At 48.3% G+C, this 25,643-nt stretch overlaps 1 protein-coding gene across 3 annotated transcripts in view; it reads left to right on the forward strand.

Moving 5' to 3' along the window:
- Window positions 1-22,838, forward strand: part of PHACTR1 (phosphatase and actin regulator 1) — a 300,114-nt gene extending 277,276 nt beyond the window's left edge. For all 3 annotated transcript variants that reach the window (XM_037037890.1, XM_037037888.1, XM_037037889.1), the window contains 5 exons: window positions 9,660-9,715; window positions 14,328-14,389; window positions 18,845-18,985; window positions 21,002-21,078; window positions 21,797-22,838. In XM_037037890.1, the coding sequence (XP_036893785.1) occupies window positions 9,660-9,715; window positions 14,328-14,389; window positions 18,845-18,985; window positions 21,002-21,078; window positions 21,797-21,812 (352 nt within the window). In that variant the 3' untranslated portion in view covers window positions 21,813-22,838. The remainder of the gene's footprint in view (window positions 1-9,659; window positions 9,716-14,327; window positions 14,390-18,844; window positions 18,986-21,001; window positions 21,079-21,796) is intronic.
- Window positions 22,839-25,643: the final 2,805 nt, after the last annotated feature.

Here is a 25,643-nt window from a genome sequence, read left to right on the forward strand (position 1 = left end):
TGGCCGACTCGGTGCCAGGCACTGCAGATGCCATGACGAGCAAGTGAGGGGTTTCTGAGGAAAACTGAGGAAAATTTCAAGATGACAGCAGAGCATTAAGCCCCAAGCATGGGGCCCTCCGAAGCAGAGGCCCCTGTGCAAGTGCCCAGGTCACATGCCCATGAGGCGGCCCTGGTGCTGAATGGGGCAGACATGGCCCCACTTTACCTCAGGCCCGGCATCCAGGGAACAAGGGACAAACACAAGAAGTATAACAAGCACCAGCAGGAGGGGGTGCAGGGTTACCGTCGCACACCACAGAGGCACCTGGACCCAAAGGTCAGTGAACAGAGGAAGTGATATTTAAGGTTAAGCTGTGTTGGGGACTATCACTGGTTAGCCAGACAAAAAAGGAATGGAAAGAATGCCTAGATATAAGGAAGAGCATGTATATCTGGAAGGAACCAAGAATGGATCCTACCATCTAAAGGACAAGATGGGGAGAGTCTTGGCAAGCGTCCAGATCATGACAACTCTTACAGGGTTTCTGACTCGCTCCTGCAGGCACTGGGAAGGCACCCCCAGTTTCCAAGCAGAGAGTATGTGGTCAGACTCCCCTACAAAGACCATTCTGTCGGGGCTGAAAAAGGACCAAAGTGGGAGAGGCTGACAGCAGCCAGGAGAAGTGCTGGTGGCCTGCCTTCCTAAGCAGGCAGTGATGCGATAGAATGAGAAATGGTCTGGACTTGGTGATTGGTTGGCTGTCAGGGAGGAAGTACAGGGAAGATGATTCCCAGTTTCCTGGCATGGCTAGCTCCCTGGGCGTAGGATCCAAAACTACCCGCACTGGAGGGAAAGGAGATGGATTTATTCATTTGATGTCCTTTAAGTCTGACAGTCAGCCTGTGGGGACTATAAGGGGGCAATTGGAAAGATGGTCTGGAACCCAAAAATATGACCGGGGGTACAGAATTTGGAGTCACCCACATCTGGGTGCTACCTGAAGTCATGCTTGTTGCTGATATTCAAAGAGCGTGTATGGCATTAGAACTGGTAGGATCTGGATTAAATAATTACTAAATGAGTGCCTATTATGTTCCCCATGATCTAGTAGGAACCAGTGATATGGTGAAGACAAAGGCCAGACAGAAATGCCCCAGTTTTCATGGGCCTGGCAGGTTCTCAGGAAAATTCTGAAGGAGGTGGAGGGGAGAAAATTGAGCACCTCTCTCCGTGCCATGTCCACTTGCATTTTCCACTTCGGGCATCTGTCAGAAATCCCACTTCCTCCTGCCTTAGGAGACAAGACCTTCTTTTCTATCATTCTCCATGAGTACCTTTGGATTTTTCTCTTTCCATCTATCTGAAAGGCAGTTACCTCCCTCTGGGGCTGAGATGCAGAAAACCTAAGTTAATTCTGCTTTTTATTTTTCATGAAATTCCAATACAGCTTCAGAGATTCAAACTTTAAAATCAGAGCCCTCAAAAAAATAAGCAGTTATAAATGCTAACACTAACTGTGATGTGTTCTGAAGCCTGCAGAAGGTGGGTTCATCAGCACCGTGCAGCAAAACAAACCCTCGCTAGCCTCCATGAGTCAGACCAGCAAAACCTACAAGGGTTTGGTTACTTCTCTGGGGGGAAGCTATAAGGCACAAAGGCAGCACTCCTCTGCTTTGCACATTTAAAGCATCTCGCCACTATGTTCTCTTGCATTCTCCTTTTTCCAAGGCCAAAACTGAAGTGCTATGTGGTTGGAGGTTTGTTTGTTTATAAAAAAAAGGAAAGAGTTAGTTTGTTTATTTATGGTTACTGATGGAGATAATCAGTTGTTAAGACTGATAAAAAGATCCATTCTTAAGTGTTGAAAGAAAATAGAAGGCTCATGTGTAGTGATTGATGGTATATGGCATTTAAATAGAAACTCAGTGATTTTTTGAGTTCACAGTAAATGGAAATCATTTAGCTGTGGTCCGTGGCAAAGAATAAATCATTTGAGCTGCTCAGAGATGTCTTATAAACCAGGGTCACATGTGTAATAGAAAAGCTATTTAAATAGATCACTTGAAAGCATATTAAATGTTTACTTTTGGATTCATTTCATATAAATATTTTGGATTCATTTTATATAAATGTTTTGTTCCCAGAAAGGTTTCCTAGCCACTGAGCATATAAATGGTCATGTCTAAATATATAGTATGGAAGAAAGATTTTTTATTTAATGTTAGCCAAAATCAGATTCAATTACTTAAATCTATTAGCAAGGTGGAGGTAAGAGATACAATACATTCAGAAAGCATCTCTACTTTTGTTCTTGGAGTTTTGGCTCCTTGAAAGTATAAAGTCATCCCTTTGTTAATAGAGTAATTGTGCTGTTATTCAGCTTTCTACTAAGCAATACTTCTGCACAGGGCAGACCGTATAGGAACCAAACACACTGCTACTTAACTTGGCAAAGATGGCAGGCTTCCTAAGTGTTTCCCTGAAGTTCCGATGGCTAGGATTCTGAGCTGGAGCTTTATCCCTCTGGTTTGTGAATTTGGTTCTCTTCAGAGACACGTCCCTCAAAGAAAGGTAGTATTTTCAACTAATATAAGTCATCTGTATTATAGTCCAACTTGAAAGAGTAAGAGCCATCAACTGGGAACTCCTTTATTAATTCCAATACCCAAACATGCAGCACCTCTGTCCATCTTCCCCTGTCACAGCAAAGAGCTGTCTGTTCCCCAGATGAAAGGTAAGACCTTCTCTGTCCCTTGGGTCCCAGCCCCTCCTGCCTTCTCAGGACTCCTGCACTATCAGTTGAGACTTCTCCTTCCTCAACTGTTTACTTTCTCACCACCACCACCACAACCTAATCTGGAAGTTTTCCCATTAAATGTGTTCGGTCTTCTCCCATTAAAAAATACAAACTTCGCCACAGCCTCCTTCAACTCCAGCTCTCTCGCCCCATCAAAGTCAGGCTTCATGGAAGAGTCTCTGCATTTGTTAGGTCCTTTGTCTCACCTCTGCTGTTCTCAACCCACTGCAGCCTGGTTTCTGTCTCCACCAGCCCCCAAAAGAGCTCTAGCTGAGATTGCTAATAGCCTGCTTGGTGCTACACCCAGTGGGCATTTTCTCAGGCCTCCTCAGACCTTTGAGCAGCACGCAACACTCTGTTGACCACGTTAGCTTCTTACTTTGCTTCCACAGAGATGGGACAGCCTTCATGGTGTGAACATGAAACAACCCAGGTTTTATCCTGCCTCCATGTTCTGTCTCTCCCCGCTAACTCCCAGGCAGGTTTGTCTTCCTTCGTCTTGGCATTAAATATTGGAATTCTATAAGGCTCCATCCTAAACCCCCTCCTCTTCTCATTTTATGTTCTCACCATACTTTGAGCTTCAAATATTATCTCTATTGCAGACTTGTCACAAATTTCTATCACTGGCCTAGGCCTTTTGCCCATTGGGCCCAAAAGATCCAGCTGCCTACTTAACATCTCCACTCTGATAGCACAACTGCATTCTGATTCAACAGACCCGTACTCAAACTCAGTTTTCTTCTGCCCTTCCTCTGTTCTTCCCCAAATGCCCAGGTTCCCTTCCAGCATCCTCCATCTCAACAAATGAGTTATGTAAGTTATGCAACCTGAGAGATAGCCTAAATACTTCCTTCTTCCCACTCTGTCCATATATGCTATGTCTCCATAGTGTATCGCTTGGCTTCCTAAGAACTTGCACGCCTACCACCATAACCTAGCCGTGTCCATCACTACCAGGTGTGAAAATAGCCCTCTGAGGCCTCTACTCAAACTGCCTCTTGCCTCTGCCAGCCCATTCTTTTCACAACAATCAATGTGATCTCTTATAAATCTGAAATGTCCATTTGCTCCTCTCCTTACCCACCCTAGAATGTAAACTCTTCATTAGCTTCTGACTCTTCCTTGAGACTCACCAGTTTTTAAAAATTGAAATCTGGGAGTTCCAGTCAAGATGAAGGTGTAGGTAGAAACCCTTTGCTTCCTTGCACAACCAAAAGAAGGATAACAACCAATCTAAAAGCAGTAAATAAACAATCAGCAGTGCCAGAAAATCAAACTGTGTGGAACTCTGACAACCAAGGAATTAAAGAAACATTCAACCAGACCAGTAGGAGGGAGACATGCAGCCAGGTGGGTGGAGGAGACCCAGTCTACAGCAAGGTAGTAGACTTCGTGAGCAGGGCAGGACTAGCTGAACGAGAAACTAAGACGCAAAGCTAGTTGTAAATTACAGCGGAGGTTGCCAGGCTGGGGTTGCCACAGTGGGAGAAATTCCCAGTCTCACTCCAGAGTGTTCATTGGAAAGTGGGGTTAGAGCTGAGCAAGTGAGCTGCATTGTTCCCTTTCTGACTCCTCCCCCACAGACAGCACCACAATGCAGCCAAGTGGGTTGCCCCACCCTGGTGAATACCTAAGGCCCCTCCCCCTTACAACAGAACAGCCAAATGAGCAACATATGGCCCAAATGAGCAGAACTCCAGAAAGAAAACTAAACCATGAGGAGGCAGCCAGTCTCTCTGATGGAAAGTTTAAAGCCCTGGTAATCAGGATGCTCACAGAACTCATTGAGCCCAGTCACAAAATAAAGCAACAAATGAAGGCTACCCAAAGCCTTTTGAAATAAAGCAAAATATTCAGGAGACCAACAATGAAGGGAAGGAAATGGGGACTCAGATCAACGATTTGGAACAAAAGGAAGAAATAAACATCCAACCAGAACAAAATGAAGAAATAAGAATTCGAAAAAAATGAGGAAAAGCTTAGGAACCTCTGGAACAACCTTAAACATTCCAATATCCAAATCATACGGGTGCCAGAAGGAGAACAGGAGCAAGAATTTGAAAACTCATTTGAACAAATAATGAAGGAAAACATCCCCAATCTTGCAAAGTAAATAGACTTCCAGGAAGTCCAGGAAGCCCAGAGAGTTTCAAAGAAATAGGACTCAAAGAGGAGCACACCAAGGCACATCATCATTAAGTTACCCAAGATTAAAGATAAGGAGAGAATCTTAAAAGCAGCAAGAGAATAGGAGACAGTTATCTACAAAGGAGTGCCATAAGGCTATCAGCTGGTTTCTCAAAAGAAACCTTACAGGGAAGAAAGGGCTAGAAAGAAAGTATTCAAAGTCATGAAAGGCAAGGACCTATATCCACGATGACCCTATACAGCAAAACTATCATTTAGAATGGAAGGGCAGATAAAGTACTTCTAGATAAGGTCAGGTTAAAGGAGTTCATCATTATCAAGCCTTTATTATATGAAACGTTAAAGGGACTTATCTAAGAGTCGAATAAGATAAAAAAACTATGAACAGTAAAATGAGAACAAACTCACAACTATCAACAACTGAACCAAAAAAAAAAAAACAACAGTGAAACAAAAAGTAAGCAAACAGCTAGAACAGGAACAGAACCAGAGAAATTGACATCACGTGGAGGGTTTTCAGTGGAGAAGAAGGGAGGAAAGGAGGGGAAAGATACATGGAATAAGCATAATTGGTAGGCATAAAATAGATGGGGAGAGGTTAAGAATGATATAGGAAACTGAGAATTCAAAGAACTTTATGTACAACCCGTGGACGTGAACTAAGGGGAGGGGAATGCTGAAGGGGTGAGGGGTACAGGGTAGAAGAAGAATAAATGGGAGAAAACTGTAATAGCATAATCAGTAAGATATATTAAAAAGAAAAATCCTGAGCACGGCCTCATGACCTGGCCCCTGCCCTGTTTCCCACCATCCTTCTTCCCCTTGCTCTCTCCATTCCAGCAACCTGGCCTCCTCTGTCCTTGGAATCAGGGCACAGTGTCATTTCCTCTGGGAAGCTTTTTCTGATGACCTAATTTGGTCAGATCCCAGTATCACTGCCCCAGGTGACTCACCATAGAAGCCCTTACTATAGTTACATCTTATAGTTAGTTCTGTGACCATGTGATTATTGACTGCCCAGCCCCTTCGTGTCTCTGAGTTCCAGAAGGACAGGATCTTGATCAGTTGTTGCTCATCACTGTGCCCCAGCATGTAACACAGAACCTAACCCAGAGCTGACACTCAAATAATCTGTGAAACGAAAGAATGAATTTACTTTTGAATATGGCCGAGTACATAGCATTTGCTTTTAAGAACAGGTCTGGGTAGGAATGAGATAGAGCAAGATTGATGACATAATTCCGGGGACATGAGAAAGGAAGGGTCCAGTCGGCAGAGTAGAGACAGAACTCCAACATCATCTCCTTCACAGTTCGCCGTGCGCTCAGCTCTACTTCCGCATATGTACTGATCTGGTCCACCCTCTGGAGGGCCAAGCTGAGATGCCACAAGAATCTGTAGTGCCTTATGAACTGCTGCGAAAGTCTAAATCATCTCCAAGTGACTTATCGTTTGGAGGACATTATAGTCCAGCTCCTGAAAATTATGGATCCAATTTTACATGCAAATTTTAATCACTGCTGTACACCTCTAAGCTGAGAGCTCCTTAAGAACCGTTGGTGCTCGGTCCTCAATGGGCCTCTTAGTAGATGCCTGGTAGATTGGTGGGTAGGAGAAGGAAAACAAAAGTTAGGGTTCTTAAAATGTGGTGATCTCATCCAGGGCTCTCAAACTTGGCCAGAAATGATTGGAAAGGAAAAGCAGGACAGATTTCACTGCACACACACGTATTATCTGCATGAGTACTAAGGATTGGGCTTTCAGGAGTGCACACACCCTATCTAAAGGCATTCGGGGGGAAATTCTAACATCTAAGCGTGCCAAGGAGAATTTGAAGTCAAATCTAACCCAGCAGACATCGGTTTGTAACTTCTGACCATTAAGGTATGATGGTTGTGGTAGTCAGAATATCACCTCCCTAAAAGATGTTTATGTCATAATCCTCACACCGATGAACATGTAACCTTTGATGGCAAAAGTGAGTTTTCGGGTGGATTAAGTTAAGGACCTGAGATTATTCTGTATTACCCAGGTGAGCCCAATGTAATCACAAGGGTCCTTCTAAGAGTAGGCAGGAGGGTCAAAGTCAGAGAGAGGTTGACGGTGCTGCAAGACTGGTTTGGAAAAGGCATGGGGAATGCAGCAAGCCTCTCGAAGCTGACAAACGCAAGGGAACAGATTCTCCCCTTCTTCCAAAAGAGACACACGCCTATTAACTTGCACTCTCAACCCAATGAAATACATTGGACTTCTGACCACTAGGACTGTAAGATAATAAGTTTGTGTTATTGTAAGCCAGTAGATGTGTGGTCATTTGTTATAGCAGCAACAGGAAGCTAATACACTGGTTAAGAATATTCAAGCTACAGAGACAGAATACCTGGATTTAAGTCCTGGCTCTGTCATGTGTTAACTGTGTGACCGGGAGTGAGACATGCAACTTTCTGTGCCTCAGTTTCCTTGTTTGCACAATGGAAATGATAATACATACTACCTCAAAGGGCTACCATGAATGCCTACATACAGTTCTTAGAATCATGCCTGCACATTTTAGGAATTACATAAGCATTAACTTATTAAATTACTATTTATTATTTGCAGAAAAAAGAACATAGGTGAGGCAGGGTCAAATGCCTGGTCCTAGGAAAATAGGCTCCGAGCAGATCCATAACTAGGACTCAGACCCCCTAACCCCTGTGCCATCCAGTGCTTTGTCACCACAGTGCCACAGTACCGTTTTCCTACCGAGTTTATTGTCAAAGTCAAAACAACTAGTTACAGCACATGCCGTTCCAATGGGCTTCGCTGCATTTTGTAGCTGTGATTAGCCTTGAGGTTCTCAGACCCTTTCAAGAGAGAAGAAACAACTAAAGGTGGGCCTCATTAGAAACCATGTGTGTTTGACTAAAAGCCTGCCTAGTTAATAACAGAACTTTCTCTGGTTACAATAGAGCCCCTCATTGTTTTGTCTCCTCCAAACATAACCCATAAGAAAAACACAAAGCAGGCAGAACCAAGCACACGCATCAAATACTGAAATGGTGGACTGTTCAGGACAAGCCAACAGGCGAATTCCACAGACATTTATGGGCATAAGACTCCAAAACACTGGCCGACCTTCCAAGATGCACTTTCCACCTTGAATCCAGAGGGCTTGTTCAAAACATATTGTCGCCAAAATCCTAGCTTCATTTAACACCTGGGTTTTACGAAATGGTCTCATCAAGGTAGCTGCACATCCCTATAAAAGGAACAAGGATTCTTGGGGAAAACACACTGAAAGGTGAGGTAGAGCCCTTATGAAGCTCATTCTAAGCGGAGTCAGTGGCTGCATTCCAGACCTATGACGCCAGTTTTCTCAGCTGTGTGATCTCAAGCTCCTCCTGCAGTAGGAGAAGGCTGGTTTGGAAAGGACTTCAACACTGCTGAGTCCAAATTTAGAGTCTCCAATATTGCAAATTTCCAAATGGGCAGCTATAAATGGAAAACACTTTGGAATACACTTTCTAGCGGTTTCCAGGGTGCAGACGGAAAATTATTTCTCTGGCATTGAAACCCATTCCTAGCCATCTATAGCATATGCAGTGGTACGGGGGTATCACAGAGCGTATTGTTTGCAGGCCCAGTACAATAAAAAGAACTGCAAGTGCAATAAAAAGAACTGCAAGATTGAATTTAAAATGTTTACACTCACATCTGGGTCTTTCTTCAGATTCCATGACGCAAAAATCTTGCCAACTGTAGACTTGGGGAAAAACCAGACTCTCTACTGTGGGAAGAGTGCTCCTTTCTACCGCCTAGGTCCCACTAGGAGACTTCGAGAAGCCTCAAACTCCACCCACAATGACCTGACACACCTCATCCCAATGGGCAATGCAGAATGCCGAATAATTTCAGGGTTGTTAAATAATTCCCAAGAGCTTCAAAACTGCGAACGCCCTGTGAATGCCGGGGCCCACTGTTTGCGTTGACTTGTTCCTGGAGCCTCACACCACCATATAAGCATGTGGTTCTCCCCTTTGGTGCCCTGGCCATTCACTGGTGACTTTTGTGTCACTATGTGGTGCCCGCCCAGTGCCTGTCCCCACCCCCCTGCTGTTGCATCATAGCAAGTTCACATCCTTGCTGTGTTTCACTAGTTACAGCTAAATTACGTGCCGTGCCCGGCAACAGAAGTGTCACCTCTGTTCCTGTTCATTTGCCATTTCATGTCTAATAAGTCTGGGTGGTGTTGGGTGAGGACAAGAAGAGCAGCTATTGTTCTTTGCAGACAGACAAGTTTCTTGCTCCTCCTTGGGGCCACGGGCCTCCTTCTATTCTAACTGGGTCTGCACAGACAAGGCAGGAAGTGAGCTGTAGCCTCAGGGTTGGGAGAGAGAGGCAGAGGCCAAGGTCCCCAAGTGAGGAGGCCACAAGGAAAGAAAGGGACTTCTGTGAAGACAAGTCCACTTGCCTGGAGGCATTGAAGGAGAGGGCTGGGGAGGGGCCTGCCGGGAGGAAAGAGGAGGGTCAGCTCTGTGGGGCATGACGTGAGGTGCCTTGCCTTTCCTGGGCTTGAAATTGAGGAACTGAGGAGGCTTCGGTGGCCAAAGTCAGTCTTTCAGAGACCAGGATGGAACGAGAACTCCAGCCCCTGGCTCCGTCTCCTGTATCTACACGGGCCAGGGGGATCAATGACCCAAGGAGGATATGATATGGTCCAGAAACTTTTCCTGGATTTTTTCCGCAGGCGGCTGAGCCAGAGGCCGACTGCCGAGGAATTGGAGCAGAGGAACATTTTGAAACGTAAGTGACCAAGCCCATGGCAGTTCCTGATGTGTTTGTGGTGCTCTCGTTATGGTTTAATGTGGGCCACAAGGTCTGTCCCTTGTGCCTGTGTGGCAATGACTGAGAATGTCTGACGGCTGAGGCTTCTTCCCTGGGTGTCAGAACCTCCCAGACCAGCTCCCATTCTCATCCACCCGGCTCTTTCAAAGCTATAGGCTGTCCAAGCACCTTTTCTGTAGTGGGTTGTGAAGTCAGACAGAAGGTGAAAATTCATTGTGAAAGAACTTATTATTAAATGGTTTTGAGGAGAGTCAGCACCACCTTTAATCCAGAGTCGGCTTGAAAGCTGCCAATACTACAGTAGAGGCAAAAATAAGGCAGATGGCCGTTTGCAACCTGAGGCGAGCACCCGTCCCTTTCCACTGCAGCTGGCCGCTGGTCATCAGGTCCCTCCTCCTCTGAACACTCCAGTTAAAGTCTAGGAGAGCATTTCCAAGAAAAACTGCTTTGTGTTCATCTCTCAGCTGGCTTCTGGTGTGCCTGACTAAGCTCTCACTCAAGAAACACTCACTGTCACGGAGGAAAGAAAAAATGAATGGGGCCCTTGTCGTGTTTAGGACAGAGGTATTTGAATATGTACAGCGAATCCAGATGGTGCTTAAAGTACACAGGGGTTGGCAGGAGCAGGTTTACAGTTGTAATACAAATCAGTAATACAAGAATTAATAAATAATAATGCGAGAAAAAATGGTTTCACATACTCACAACCATAAACTACTGTCACCCACCCCGTATGTGTATAAAACACTAAAAGAAACCATGCATCTCATGGGCACCTGTATGCCTCAGTTTGGTGGGAGATACTGAATACCTAAAAAATGAAACCTGCTGGCACTCTGCTCGGGAATTACTACCACTCTCACCAGCACCTTCCTCAGGACGGTCAACAAATACTATTTTCAGTTTAACTCATGACACGTTCTTCGCATATGCACATCGCCTTCCGATTTCTCTCCAGAAAAGTAGATGTTCTGCAGAATTTCACAGAAATGCTGGGCTATGCACGTGTGCCCGAGCACGAGCACCCTCTCACATGAAACCTCGGCTTGCGTGGGTGGGTATTTCCACTTAGACCAAACTTAAACTAAAGTGTTCTTGATTTTACTTGTCTGCCCTTCCTCGCTGTGGTCTTGTGACCCAGCTGGCATGGAAGATGACTGAGGCTGAATTTCTGAAGATTACTGTTGAATTCCCCCTGGGAAGGCTACGGTAGGGGCTGCGTGGGCGGGCAGCCCCTCCAGAGCACCCACCTGCGTGGTGTTTGCCTTTGCCAACACCCCGCCTCCTTGTGCTGGGCGGGCCACCAGCTCCACTCTCTCAGTGGGTGGTATTTGTAGGGTTGGTCTTCCTCAGTCTTGAGTGCACCTCACCTGTTTCCTAGGACTCCAGGAATTTATGTATATATTTTTAACCAAGGGGTGTTCATTATAGCTTCTGAGCTCAATATGCTATAAAACAGAGTGAGAACTTTTTCAGATGATTCCCATGGTCGAGGAGGCACTTGGCCTGTGTGATGTCTCCCTTTCTGCCCCGACCTGATCCTGATCTATGGTAAACTCTCTGTTGTTAGAGAGAAAGAAAAACAGCAAGTGTCTCTTTATTCCTAAAATCACGCATCAGGTGAATAAGCTTCCCTCGGGGGGAAGCTAAACACTTCTCGGAGATTGTTCAGGTTTCAGAAACAGTTCTTTTCTCAGCAACGTGTGGGTTTTGGAAAGAAAGGGCCTCAAATCCCCAGCTCACCCCACTTACCCAGACCCCTGGGAGATTGCGGGCTGACACTTGCATTGGGTTTTTGTTTCCATCCAGAAAATACTCAAATCTTAGAGACAGTTCAGTAAGCCTGGGTATCTTAAATCCAGGAGACCAAAGAGGCTTAAAAGATTGTTTCTACGTTTCCTTCTATTTCCTTTTCCTTCTTGTCCTGTTCAAAGAGCTGCAAATTCAAGAACTACTTGAGCAGATCCAGCTTGATCATTTCATAGTTCCAAAACTTTGGAAATAAACTCATTTTTCCTGTTGGTTCTCATTTTTTTCTCTGCATTCCAGAACAATGTTTTTCTAAATATGTTTTTCTTTTTTATTTCCCCAATCTGTTTATGATACAAGAAATGTTTAGCGGACTAAGAAAGCACCCTCAAACGCATTGTTCTAAAACTTACTTTCTGAGCTCTCCGTTGTGTGTGAGCCCACCCCGCCCAGGCTTTTGGAGAAGGTGCATAGAGATGTCAGGCTCTGTGGCGAGGCTGGCCTCTGGGTCCTACTCCCAGCCCCGCCCTGCCCAGCCCTGCAGACAGAGCTCGCTTTGTTCAGCAGTCTGGGAGGCAGTGTACACGTCTGAGCACACACTGAGCACACTCTGATGGCCTTCCCTGGCCTCTCTTCCCACTTGCCCACTGGGTTTGTCTTGGTTCTGTGGGCCTGAGGAAATACACCCTGGGTTGTATTTTCTAAAGGTATAGATTGAACTAAAGGTATAGATTCCATAGATGGCCTTGGGGCCCCACCCCTGAGAAGGGCCTGAGAAATGCAGGTAGGAGATGATGGTTCTGTGCTCTGTCACAGAATGCCCTTCGTGGCATGGAGAGGGGTCTATCAGGTGAGGAATCCCTGACAAGAGTCTGAGGCCAGTACCCAGAAATGAGGAGGAGGAGGGCCAGCTCCAAGCAAACCTTGGCAGGGGGAAGAGGTGTGTCTTCTTGTGAGAGAAAAGGAGGTGGGCTGTTTGTCTAACTAATGGGCTGTGTGTGGTGTGAGCAGCCACTCACCCACCCTGGGCTTTCACATCCTCATTTACAAACTAAGAGGGGTACACTAGGTGGCCTCTCAGGCCCCTCGTGGCCCTAATAGTCTGTGAGTTTGTGCGTTGTAACCAAGCACCTCAAGCTGCCTCCTAGGCGCCCACCATCCAGACTGGGCCTTCCCTCCTCCCCCACTCCCTCCCTCCCACCTGCAGGTGCAGCCTGCCTCCCAACTCATTTATCTCTGGTAGATTCGTTCATATTAAGATATCAATGGCTGACTAGTTTAATAGGTTTTTCTCCAAAAGAAATGTGCATTTTTTAAGGAACTCTGAAAGGGAGATAGGATCTTTAAACCCAAAGGGAGGAGCTCCCGCACAGGTGGTTTGGGGCCCTGTGGGGCAGGGCACAGAGGGGACCTCTGGTGACCTCGGCCCACAGCAGGCCATGGGTGTCTCTGGTGCTACCTCAGACAAGGTGCTCATCCCCACAGGCAGCCAAATCATGCCTCTGGGGTGTCGGCCAAGGGCCTGAGTTCTGCTCTGAACTGCGGTCTTCCTTCCAGCAGGAGGTGCGGCCACCTTCGGTGGGTGTTGGCGGTGGTTGTGGTGGCCGCTGTCAAGGCTGACGAGGAGGGGCAGGCTGGGCCCCCGCTTCCGTGCACAGCGGCTTCCCTCTTTTATAGATCTACCCCCTGCTGAGACAGTGGAACGGCAAGTGTGCACTGACACGGCACATTTAGTTATTGAAACATAGTTTAACACTAGTGATTTCACAAGGAGAGAACGAGTGCCCAGGGCGCACCTCGTGTGCCCTGCCCAACACCAGCTTGAAGCAGCAGCATTTCACTGGTGTCGTTCTACATCCGGTGCGGGAGAACCAGAGACGTTCTTTGACTTCCATCGTTTTAGACATTATGTCTATAGCCATCCTTCCATTCTAAGGCCCGGAAGGCAACTGACGTACCCAGGCCATTCGGTTAGCTGGAAGCGAGAAACAAGCCCACGTTCTCTGCCCTGCACCTCTCTGCCCCCTTCCCCAGACCCTCTAACCTGCAGCTCTAACCGTCTGATGAGTAAGTCACCCCACATATTAAGCTGACAATGGTTAGGCTCTGGACTCTCTTCCTCTGAGACACTCCTTAAAGTCTAAATGCAGGCAATTGTATACTACACACTGGCCTCACACGTGTTCAGTGGACTTCTCGGAAGATTCAAAGAATTCATGGAATCAGGGCTTGCGAAAGGTGAGCGCTTTGAAATTCCTCTCTGTGCAGCCAGGCTCACATTTGGCATCAGCTGGACCTCACTGTGTTCCCACAGGTGACAGGCACCCTGTGCGGCGGCCTGGGGTTCTACGCACAGTGCGCCAGACACAAAGGCCACGTCACAATGAGCCCCTGCAGTCACTGTGAGGCTGTGAGGCTTCCAAAGAAGGGCACCTTGCCTCCCCGCAAACGCCCATGTCATGGCGGACACCTGCCCCCGCTCCTTTAGGAGCTCCCTCCTGGCCTTGTGAGCCGAACCTCTCACCCAGCATTTCTGCCTCAGAGACTTGAAATCCATGTGACAGAAAGAAAACAGAGTGAGACGGTCTGCACACCACCACTTGGAAATAATGCAGGCAGATTGGAAAGTGTCCTCACAGGCCCAGTGTGGCCGGGGTGGGAGACAGAGCTTTCTCTTCCCCTTTTCACATTGCAAGGTGCTTGGCCTAGAGAGGCACAGGTTCAGATAGGCTCCTGTGTACAACACAGATAGCTCGTTTCCAGCTATCATTGTGTACAACACTGTTTACAGAATCAAAAGCGTCTTACATGTCTCTTTCAGCTCGGAATGAACAAGAGGAACAAGAGGAGAAAAGAGAGATCAAGAGGAGGCTAACTCGAAAGGTGAGAAAGTTCTCCGCCAAGAGCGGGACAGGAGGCGGGGGTGCTTTCCACGCCTGTGTCCCCTGCTGGCCCCAGTGGCCCTGCCGCTGCCTGTCCCTTGCAAGTGGAGCATGTGCCTCCCCAGCTCGCTGTCAGAGCCTGCAGCTTCCTGGGCTCTCCGGCACCTCCCCAGGGGACCATCACCCACTCCGCTGCACGACCTTCCGTCCTTTTGTCTGGTGACATTCTGTGTTGCTTGATTTTGTGACACTCACCTGCCCCCAAGCAACTTGATGTCAAGTGCATTAAATTTGCAAATTAATGCAGTGAACATTTGATTTGTAAAAATGTACTGTAACCCCACCAAGCAACTGGAAACTCATTGTCAAAATCGGTAGCACAAATGTGCCCTGACCTTGGGAACACATGAGTTTTCCTTGCCTCCCCTCAGACTGTCCCCTTCCTATTAGCTAAGAACTTTTGGATTCTATTATGCTAAATCCTATTTAGAGTATTGAGTTAGAAAACATCCTAAAGTACTGATAAATATTATGAAGATATTTGAAAAGCACTTAGGAAAAAAGCCATAAAGCTAGAATTTTTATATTTTTAATGCCCCCAATAGATGGCTTGGTGATGCCCTGTAGGCCCAAAGGGACTGAATTCTACCTTAGTGCCCTTTTTAACAATACACTTTTATTTGAGGCTCTTCCTGGATGATGTTGACAGGTTTAGTTCATTGACGACACACAAGCTATAATACTACATTCATTCTAATGAGAGGGGTTTGAGTCCACCATCCCCAGTGATCATCTTGAGAGAAAGATTCTCAAATCTCAGACTGTTGAGAGTCCCATTAAAATTAATTTTTGAAAGCTTATTAATGGATTTTTCTCCCTAGAAATACTACACAAAGGCAGAAAGTCAGAGATCCTAAAATATCATAGCAACTCTTAAGGTGGTGACTTGTGCTTCCCACACTCTCTTGGAGCATCCCAGACTCCCGGTGACAAGCCAGATGCCATCCCAATGGAAAGGAGTAGGGTAAACAAGTGCCTGAAAGGCCAATGGCAGGCCAATGTCCCCAGGGTGGGAAGCAGAACAAGAGCTCCATGACCTCTGTTCACCCCGGGGGCCCTCACCAGTCACGGTCTGAGTCTTTAAATCCTTAAGGCCACCCAGTCTTTGGACATGGGTCACCCTTTGCTCTGAGACTGAGGAGTGAGGAGGATGTAGAGGAGGGAGATGCATTAACTCATTCTAAGTGTGACCTTGAAGTGACTGTGGTATCAAAAGGGGGCTCATTTCCGATACAGGAAGGTCCAGGCATTCAGAAAAAATGTTAAATCCAGTTTTCATTAAAGCCCATTGGAGTTGATTGTTGAGACCTGAAAATGCTCCCAAAGTTTAGAGTTTCTGAAAACTAGTGTAAGGAAAATACTTAAACATCCATCTAATTCTTATCTCTTTAAAAACGAGTGTATAATTTTGTGGACAAAAACTTGACTAATTGCATAACTCAGCAGGGAGGAGGGCGCCACCCCACACCCGTCTCCCCTGGGTGGCCTGCACCGGGGACAGGCTGCTCAGCAAGCCATGGATTCTGCAGGTCTCCAAGGCAAGACAAACGCCTCCCCTCTGCGTTTCCTGCCCTCCCTCCTGCCAGGAACACTGCCTTGTAATTTCAGCACTTCCCTCCCCGGGACTGGCTTGTGGAGTAGAAATAATGAGCTTGAGTTTGAGGGGGAGGGTCGGCCACTGTTCTAAGGAAGAGACTAGAAGAAGCCCTCACTTCTCTTTTTGTGGACAGAGCTGTAAGTCTGCCAGCAGGTAGGGAACCCACCGCCTCCTGGCCCAGGGCAAGTTCTTCTTCTCGAGGGCCTTTGTCACACTAAGACCAGATGCCCGTGATGGTGGCTGCCTTTCAGTAACTTACCGTCCGTCCGCCCAAGGGCCCCTCAGTACAGTTGCATTTAATTTCAGTGTACTAGTGAGAACGGTGGAACAGAGTCGCTGGTGCTGATAGCAGCAGACCAGTCATTTTCTTCAGCAAAATTGATGTTCTCCTAAAAATTATGTTTTGTCTTTTAATAGGGGTCTGCTTCCCTTTCTAAAAAATGATGCTAGCTAGCTAAATGGTTACATGGATGGAAAGAGATGAGGAAGGAAGGAAGGAAGGAAGGAAGGAAGGAAGGAAGGAAGGAAGGAAGGAAGGAAGGAAGGGGAAGGGGAAGGGGAAGGGAAGGAGGGAGGGAGGGAGGGAGGGAGGGAGGGAGGGAGGGAAAGAAAGCCACTTGGGTCAGATTATATTAATACTGAAATTTGGGTCTCGATTAATTACTCTTTTGTTGAGTATTTGCTTGCCAATGGTATTACTGCTGCCATAGATTGATACATAGTGCTACCAACCCCTGCTCCCTGCCTCTTCTTCCAGTCCATCACCCCTAGAAAATCAACTTGGGTCACGCAGATCACTTCCTCAGCATCTGAGGAAGGGCCTCGGGTTCTCATGCCCAGATGGCTGCAACCAGCCACAAAGTAAAGGGACATCTCCTACGCCCCATGTGGCAGGTGCAGGAGCCCACGCTCCCATGGGGTCCCTGCGGCCCTCGGTCAGTCGGCCACCCACCACCTGGGCTTCTCCCAGCACAAGTGGGTCCCCTCCTCTCCCCCTTCCCCAGCAGGGGGTTGAAGTACCTCATTGACTTGGGGAGCTTGTGTCTAAGGTCCCATGGGACTCAGACATGAAAAATAGTACCTGGCCTTCAGAGCTGACAGTTTTCCGTTCACTCAAGACTCTGTCATCAATGGGCTATTACTAAAAACCAGGTTGTGATTTCCAGAAATATAAACTACAAACTTCATGCTTACAACTTTCTCGTGTCATGGCACACTTCGAAAATAATTCCTTCCATCCAACACTCTGGGGTAAACCTTGCTAGTCCTAAGCAGCACAAACTGGGGACTTTGAGTGGGAATCTTTGTTTTTCTGAAGTAAATATGGCAAACCTTAAATGGCTTTATGTATTTGAACAGTAGAACCAAAGCTCCCCACACTCACATTTTTGACTCAGGCTGGACCTCCTTTTCTGTTTACAACAACCCCAGCCGTAGAGCTGGGGAAGCCTGTGGTTTCCTGCAACGGGCTGGCGCTGAGGCTGAAATGTCCCTCTCGGAAAACCAGGGCTGCCTCAGGACAGACCAAAGCCACCGTGAGGGGGAGCCACATGCAGTCCAGGCATGTGGGCCCTGCCATGGCTCCAGAGGCCTCTGATCCCCGCATCTTCCCACCACTGGCCAAGAGGGTGCTGCCGGCTGCCTTGGTCCTGTCTACAGTCTCACAAAACCCATCACCTTCCTGGTTACTACCAGCCAGGCAGACACCTGGTCATGCTCCTTGGTGTAGGGCAGTGGGCAGCAGGTTGGAGCCTTCTGGCGCTGCTGAAAGTGTGGCGGCTGCGTGGTATGGGCGAAGCAGGCAGGGTGGTTGGATTCCCTCACGTATGCTTGTTTTATCGGCCTTTGTGCTAAGATTCTATCTGACCGCATCTTCTATTAATAGAATTAAATGCAGTCTAAGGCTTGGAGGAAAAATTACTTGTAAGTAATATTGGTTAAACGTGAATTACTCTTAAATAATACCGATGCAATGTGACTCGACAGCATTCTAAAGAGAGGGCAACTCTGTGGCTCCAGAAGAAATCCGCGTAGTGACAGGGAGAGAGAGGAGAAACATCAGCCCCACGCCGTTAACGTACGAAAAAGGGCACTAGTGGGACACCTCGGGCAATGCATAAACGCGAGCTCTGTCTTTACATGCTTCCTTCCCTCACCGCAGACCCAGCCCGGGGCCACCTCGAGGCTTCCTTGGCATGAACGCAGCCCAGTTCTGCCTTGGTGGGCGGACCTCCCATTCGGACCCCTTGAGGAGCCGTCTCCACATTACTACTCCGGCATACCCCAGAGCCTGCATGGACACTCTTTTGTGTCTAAACACACATCTGTAAAGTGATTTGCAAACCCATCCTTCAGAGAGCACTCAATTCGACACACATATGTGGACTTGCACATCCAAAGCAAAACAAAACCTTTGTGTGAGATCCCTGTCACCCGGTGCCAGAAGCAGGACAGGTGTGGGAAAACCCTCAGCGGACACCCACACCCACGGAGGGACCGGCTGCTTATAAAGACAGAGACACTGACACGTTCCTAAGAAAGGGACAGCCAGGCCGTCCATCCGGATGGGCCTGGAGCAGCTCAAGGAATAATAAATCTCTCTCTCTGTCTCTGTCTCTCAGTTCTAGAAAAGTCCTGGGTGCAGGAGGAGTCAGGAGCCCTGGGCTTCCACCTGGCCCTGTCCCCTGCTCTCTGTGTGATGTGTCAGTTGCCTCTCTGAGCCTCACTGCAGCACCTGTAAATTCACAGACGGATCTAACTTCTCAGGTTGACTGTTATCAAACTCTCTTCCTCCTGCAGCTCAGCCAAAGGCCCACAGTGGAAGAACTCCGGGAAAGAAAGATCCTCATCCGCTTCAGCGACTACGTGGAGGTGGCTGACGCTCAGGACTATGACCGCAGGGCTGACAAGCCATGGACCCGCCTCACCGCCGCTGACAAAGTAAGCAGAGGGGCTGGGAGAGGGGCGGCCGGTCCCCACAGCTTGGTTTTGCCCCTATACTGGATTTCCCGCTTGCTGCCTGGGATGCTGTACTGCAACCAACAGCAAAGCCACCATCACGGTCCCAGTAATGGAGCAGTCAGAGCCCGCTGGGTGAGCTGGGAGCCCCGTGTGCCCAGCACCTTTCCCCTGGGTTCCAGATAATCTGCAGGGGTCACTGCATTGGTTCTTCGCTGTTCTGGAGAAGGAACAAAGTGGACAGTGATCTTGTGCTTCTTTACAGAGGAGAGGCAACGTGGGAGGCTGTGCCCAGAGAAAGGAATTGCACTGGGGTGGCACAGGGCAGTTCAGGGGCATGGGGCTCCCAGCCCACTGCAGGCCTTCCGTGTGGAGGAAGCCATCCTCGGCACCTTTGCGGACTCACAGAACCAAAAGGGGCCCCAGGCACTGTGCTTGCAGTTTTTGTAACCTAATGGCAAAAACGACATGCATCACAGACAGCAAAACATGCCTGACTACACTAAACCCTCATCAATTTGGAAAACAGAAAGAATAACAATACTCTGAACTCAAATTTTTTTATAAGAAATGCAGGGATGCAGATGACAAGTCATTCTCGCCTGTCCATTCGATGGTATGTTAACATGAAGCTCTCCTTGGTCCTCCTTTGTGGGAGGAACTGGTGAGCTGAGGGCCTTTTTTTTTAAATAGTCTAAAATAATGACTATGTCCACTGTACACCTGCCAATGGTGCAGCTCTGGGGTACCCTGCATCTTCTCCTGAAGATCCTGCCTTCTTGGCCTCACACTCCTCAGGGCCAGTGGCTTCTTTACTCGGATGGAGGAGGGAAGCTGCGGTTTGAGGGACACTGACGTGGCCCTGGGCAGAAACCTCCGGGACCGGCCTCCCACAGATCCTGATGAGTGGAAAGCTTCACCCTCGCCTTAAACACATCCCCTCCCTGTGCAGGAACTCCTGGTGGGTGACCCCAGGCACTGGAACAGACAGAACCAGCCCCCAGGCAGCTGTGTCTGTTGGTCCTCATTCTTTTGCTCACACTTGTGCTGCAGGGTGCCTGCTACCAAGGACAGGGTGTCAAAGATGCCAAGGGAAAGTGCAAGGCAACTCTACACACACACGCCCAAGTTCTGAGGCCCTATTAGGTGGGCAACCCAGGCTGCTGGGGAGGGAAGGGTGAGACCTGGTGCCTTCTGGAAGCTCATGACCTGGCGCTTAAACACTGGTGTGCCTCCGTTCACTGAGGGGAGCCCATCTGATGCCACCTAAAGACCTCCGCCCTCCAACTCTCACTGCCGAGATATTCCCATCAAAGTAAATCTCAGCCTCAGAAAGAGCTCTGCGAAAGGGCACGTGTTTCCGCCCCTGAAGAAGCAGCGAGGTTTCCTCCAGCCCCAGGCAGCCTTGTGCTCCAGACCCTCCTCGCCTGTTCTGCCCTGTCGGCTGCCCGGCTGGTTTGGGGGGCAGTGCTGTAAGGGCGAGGTTATTCAGGTTTATCCCAGAATATATTACGGTTATTCAAATCCTCCTATACACCCATAATGTGAAAAATATCGTCTCAGCACCAGGAAAGTTATGAAAGAGCGGAGGCCTTATAAATCAAAGGGAACCAGGGAGTAAGGTGGAAGGGTCATCCACCCCTCCCAGAAATACCCATGGGGAAGCATTGCTGTGGCTGTGATGAGTCAAGACGGTCATCAGCCTCCCATCCTCCTTAGGCTGATGAACTGTGTTGAACTGTGTACTCGGGAGCCCAGGAGTGTGGGCAGGTGTGCATGCGCTCTGGACACCAGACAGAATCATTTGCAACATAAATTTAAGGGTACAGGGAGTCTCGGTAGGTTCTAAAGGATATCTCAGGTGATTATTTTTTCCCATTGAAAGCATCCATTTTGTATGGCTTTGTCAAAGATAAAAAAATATTGTTAGAAATGAAATTAAAAGTGAACTCTTTCCCATCTGCCTCCTCTGCAAACTCACGGCCTCTCTTATTCCAGGCTGCCATTCGAAAGGAGCTCAATGAGTTTAAAAGCACTGAAATGGAAGTTCACGAATTGAGTAGACATCTAACAAGGTTAGTATCCATTGCAGGTTTCCCCCTCAAATTGTAACATTTACTTCCAAACTACCTGCTGCTTCTAGATCACGGTGGCGAGGTGGGTGCAGTGGAGGGGAGATGCAGAAAGGTCAGCCTTAGGGCCCCACCGTGGTTACCGAAAGTAGGGGACAGGGCATTAAAGGCCCGGCCTAGAAGCCCCCTTCAGAAAGCCTAGGTGTTTCTACAGCAACTTAAGCTGAGGAGAAAACATCAGTGGCACCTTACAGCTGGTCAGCAGAGGCCAAATCTAGCTCACTCCTGGGGTTCCACACCATCCTCCCAGGTAGCCCTGTGTCACTGAACATCCGTAGTTGGCAGGACTTATATAAGGTCACTTGGCTAGTCAGTAATAGAGCCACTGACAATCCTTATGACACTCTCCTTTGGGGAATCTCTGGTGAAATGGTGCCTGGACTTGAGACAATTCTGTGCCTTGCTGCCGAGTCCGGGCTGAAGGCGCCAGGGCCACTGGATTAAGTCCCCAGGTGTTCAGATGAAACTATTCCAGACCCGAAGGTGAACTCACTGGGCATTGGGTGCCTGAGAAGCTCTGTGGGCATGTGCCTGTGGTAGAGAGAGATTTAAAATTCCCTCTCACTGTCAGAAACAAGGACTCTGAGGGTGGAAAGCTTGAACGGGGAACCGAGCACCTTTGACAGATGCTTGGTCTTTATTTAAGTATTTGTTTTCCTAGGTTTCACCGACCTTAACAGTCACATTCCTCTTGAGTGCTACGCTGTCTTCAAAACATAAATTTATAAGAACCATAAGTGCTGGTATTTATTCACTTCCCCATCACGATGTAAATCTTCTGAACTGCCTTTTTTAAAAAGAAGAAGAAGAAAAATAAAAGGAAACACAATCAGGACTCTGTTTGCAAAAGCAGGACGGTTACTGCTCTGCGGTCAGAGCTGCTGGCACCACTGCTGACCCCAGACTGTACCCGTCGCTGGCAGGGCTGCCAGCACCCCTGGGGCCTCAACGAAGACTCTCCAGCTCTCGGAGCAGCCCCGGTCCTCTCCAGCCAGGCACGGCAGGCTCTGCATTCACTTGGGCTCCAGGGAACCCTTCCTCAAAAGTATCTCTAACCTAAGTCCAAAGAAAGCCAAGGCAGTGAGTGTGGCCTGGGAAGGACTTCACAACGCAAATGATCTGGTGGGCCTTCTAGACCTGGCCAAACACACTGGCTGCAAGCATGGCTTCAGGTTTGGGGTCTGCTTAGGAGGAGGATGCTGAGAGGGAGCACCGGCTCGGCTGCACTGACCTTTCTCCCTCCGGCCACCCTCCCTGCAGCGAGTGAAAGGGAAGCGCCCTTTTCCTGGGGGAGTCTGTGGTTGATGGTCTGTCCTAAGAGTGCTTGTGTTCCAGGTGTGGGAGGCTGACACAAACGCCTATTCTGTCCCCTCAGACAGAGGTGAGCTGCCTTCCAGGGAGCTCTGGTTTGGAAGGGGAAAGTTGCTATATGCTCAGTTCAAGTGAATTGACCCATTGTATTCAAAGCCCAATGTCACAGGTGATCTTAATGCACACAAACAGCCATCACTAACTTGTGCCTACGGTATCATGCGTGTGAGCAGAAGGACCATATTGAGGGCATGAAGGTTGACGGCTGCCGTGAGAAACTCTGCTTGGCTGATGAGTGTTGTTTTCTTGGTGTGCCCCAGGGATGATGACTGTATGGCTTGGAATTTAATGGCTTCTGAGTGTGGGACCAGTGCCTGCAGGCCAGAAACCATGCCTGAAAGCATGGTGTCCCAGTCACTAATGGGCTGATTGATACCCTAGAACCACTTGGTTGATGGCCTTCTCATCTCCTGTCTTTGCACTGAAGAGTCTCCATGGGAAAGCCCGAGGGCGAGGCACACACCAGAATCATGGCGACACCAGCCACGCCTGCCTTGTGCTGTGCCTCCCCGCTCATATTTATCCACAGAGAACCTTTCCTTGCCCTCATGAGGCTGGTGAGGGTGACTGGAGACGTATCCCTAACTGTTCTCCTCACTTGGGACCACAGGAAACTGCCCTGTTACCTGAGGGCAGCACGTGCAGTGAGAGAAAGAACAAGTCCCAAACCCTGATGACCATCTTCCTGGGGCCCATTCAGCAGGTTTGTTTCTCCTCCCAGGCACTTGCAGGGCCTCTTCCTCCGTTGCCAGGGTCTGCCTGGCCACCTGCAGTGGTCTCAGAGTCACCATGATCCTTCCAGGGAGTGGGGCGCTCTCCCCCACACTTGCCCAGGATTTAGAAAGATGCCAGCTTGGCCTTCACAACAAAGAGTTAACCAGTCCTCACCCCAAACTGTGTGGGATGCAGGTTACTCTTGGGATGCACGCCATCAGTGAGGCCATTCACTTTTTGCAGGCATTCCTAGCTCTCGTGGCGAGCATTAACCCGGAGCCATGTGTATTTGCAGGGAGCTCCGGGCAGTTCTCCGGGCACTGCCCACCAGCCGCCGCAAAGCTGCATATGCTTTGCTCGCAGCACCTGGAGCGGGCATGCTGCCGCCCAGTCCCAAGAGGATGCCGTCACTAGACCCTTTTTTCTTTGAATGCTGAATCTGAATAGTTACTGACATGGGTAGAAGTACCTTCAGGGAAAATGTGTGTGGTCAGGACTTTAGTGTGGCTGTAAGCACTGTCTTCCCAAAAGGCTTGCTGACGTCTGAATGTGCAAATCATATGACGAAAGATGTGGGGCTCTTTCATTTGACTTCTCTATGACAGGCACCTGTTCTAGGCGGAGGTGCCTGCCTTGCTGGGAGCCGAGTCTGAGCTTCCTCTTACTGGCAGCTGTGCTTCCGGCGGCTCACAGTGCCCTGGCAGCACGGTCAGGCCTTCCCCTGGCCCAGGAGCCAGTCCAAAGGGAACTCCTACTGTGACCTGGGCTCCTCCCACCAAGGCCAGTGGCTTCTCTGCTGGCCTGGGTTCTCAGGCCTTTTAGATCCCAGGGGACGTGAGGCCCAAATCAACTTCCGTGGAGCCAGCCAGCCAGCCAGCAGTCCAGGTTTTCCGCCCGAAGTGCCCTGTTCTTGCAGTCCCCTTTGTTCATGGAGGAAGTCAAACACGTGCTCCACTTGTCTTCCTGCGGAGCGCCGTTCTCCAGAAGTCACTTGCAGGGTTTGGGGTGCACCCTCCAGGCCACTGAGAGCACCCACCACGGAGGTGAGCGATTTCAGACCCATTGTAAATGGCTCAGCAGCTGCAGTGGACCCTAGATGGCCCCTGGGCTGTCTCTTTCCTTTCCTAAAATCTTGAGGTCTTTCTAGAAATTTATCCAAATTTCTTTTTTGCCACATTATTATGATAATTGAAAAATGTGTGTTACTTTCCAAGATGACAAATTGACATTAATTATTGGGCAGGGGGAGAGATGGCCTACCTGGTTTACAATGCATTCCTTTTCCTTTACTTGAAAAATCTGTTTTCAAGTAAAGTTTTATTTTCTGTGTATAAATTTCCAATTGAGCCTCTTGTCATTGGATTAGCATGAAAGGAAAAATGTGATATTTCTCAGATCAAAATATTTCCTTTGAAAACGAGACCATGCCCAGCCCCATACCGCATCTGTGACAGACCAGTGCCATCGGTCGGCCTCCGTGTTCTTTCGAAATTGCGCTGTTCCTCCCACAACCCCCAGGGCCCTGGAAAACTTAAAACTTTAGCCTTTATATCAGATTAGCGAAACCAAACAGTGTGACAGTAGATGTGGTGAAAACCTCCAAGTTTATTTTTCTCCCGCTTATGAACGTGCATTTGTATTTGCTGAATGACAGCCGTGGACTGTGCTTCGGTGAACGGCCTCCCCAGCTCCCCTGCGCACAGCCAGTGTGCCAAGGTCACCTTAAATGAGTTCTTCCTCCCACTTGTCTGTTAATCCCCAAACCGGTTGCTTTTTCCAGTTGCTTCCCGGGTGTCTGTACATAGTTTTTCATTGTATAGGAGCGCTCTCTCGTGTTCTAATTTAACAGACGATGGCTGTGTGCGGAAGACAATGTAAATAGAATACAAATTAAACTGGATCTCTATGGCCTAGGTTTTGTACATACAGAAACTGCATGGTATTTAAATTATTGTTTGTCTCTGATGATGTATGCAGTTTCTTTAAAAACAAATCAAAAAATCTTTAAAAATCATTTTCTTGCCTCATGTGTTCTGTCAATCACCCAAAATCCTTAGTTCGGCTGGGGAAGGGGGTTGAGGGCAGGGGCAGATCACCTCATCTGCACTATTGTGTGAGTCGTGAAGATACGGGACAATCTCACGTATCCGGTACTGCTGGGGAGGGAAGGATTGTTGCACGCAAGTTAATTTTCTACCTGACATTTGTGTGCCAGGGCCTTCTTCCATACATTTGTTTTAAGAATGTCTAAAATGCATTGCCCAACTATCTGCCCTTTAATAATGTGGAAGTGATGAATGTGAGTTGACTTGGTAACTCACTCAGAGCCCTCTGGGCAGCGTCAGGTACCAGACACCCTTATATCACAGCAGGGCCTTGCAGGGGCCGGGGGTGGCCTTCAAGGTGTCGCTGCCCAGATGTCG

This window comes from Sturnira hondurensis, unplaced genomic scaffold (genome assembly GCF_014824575.4).
Source record: "Sturnira hondurensis isolate 20B ecotype Veracruz unplaced genomic scaffold, ASM1482457v3 Scaffold0023817, whole genome shotgun sequence".
NCBI lineage: Eukaryota > Metazoa > Chordata > Mammalia > Chiroptera > Phyllostomidae > Sturnira > Sturnira hondurensis.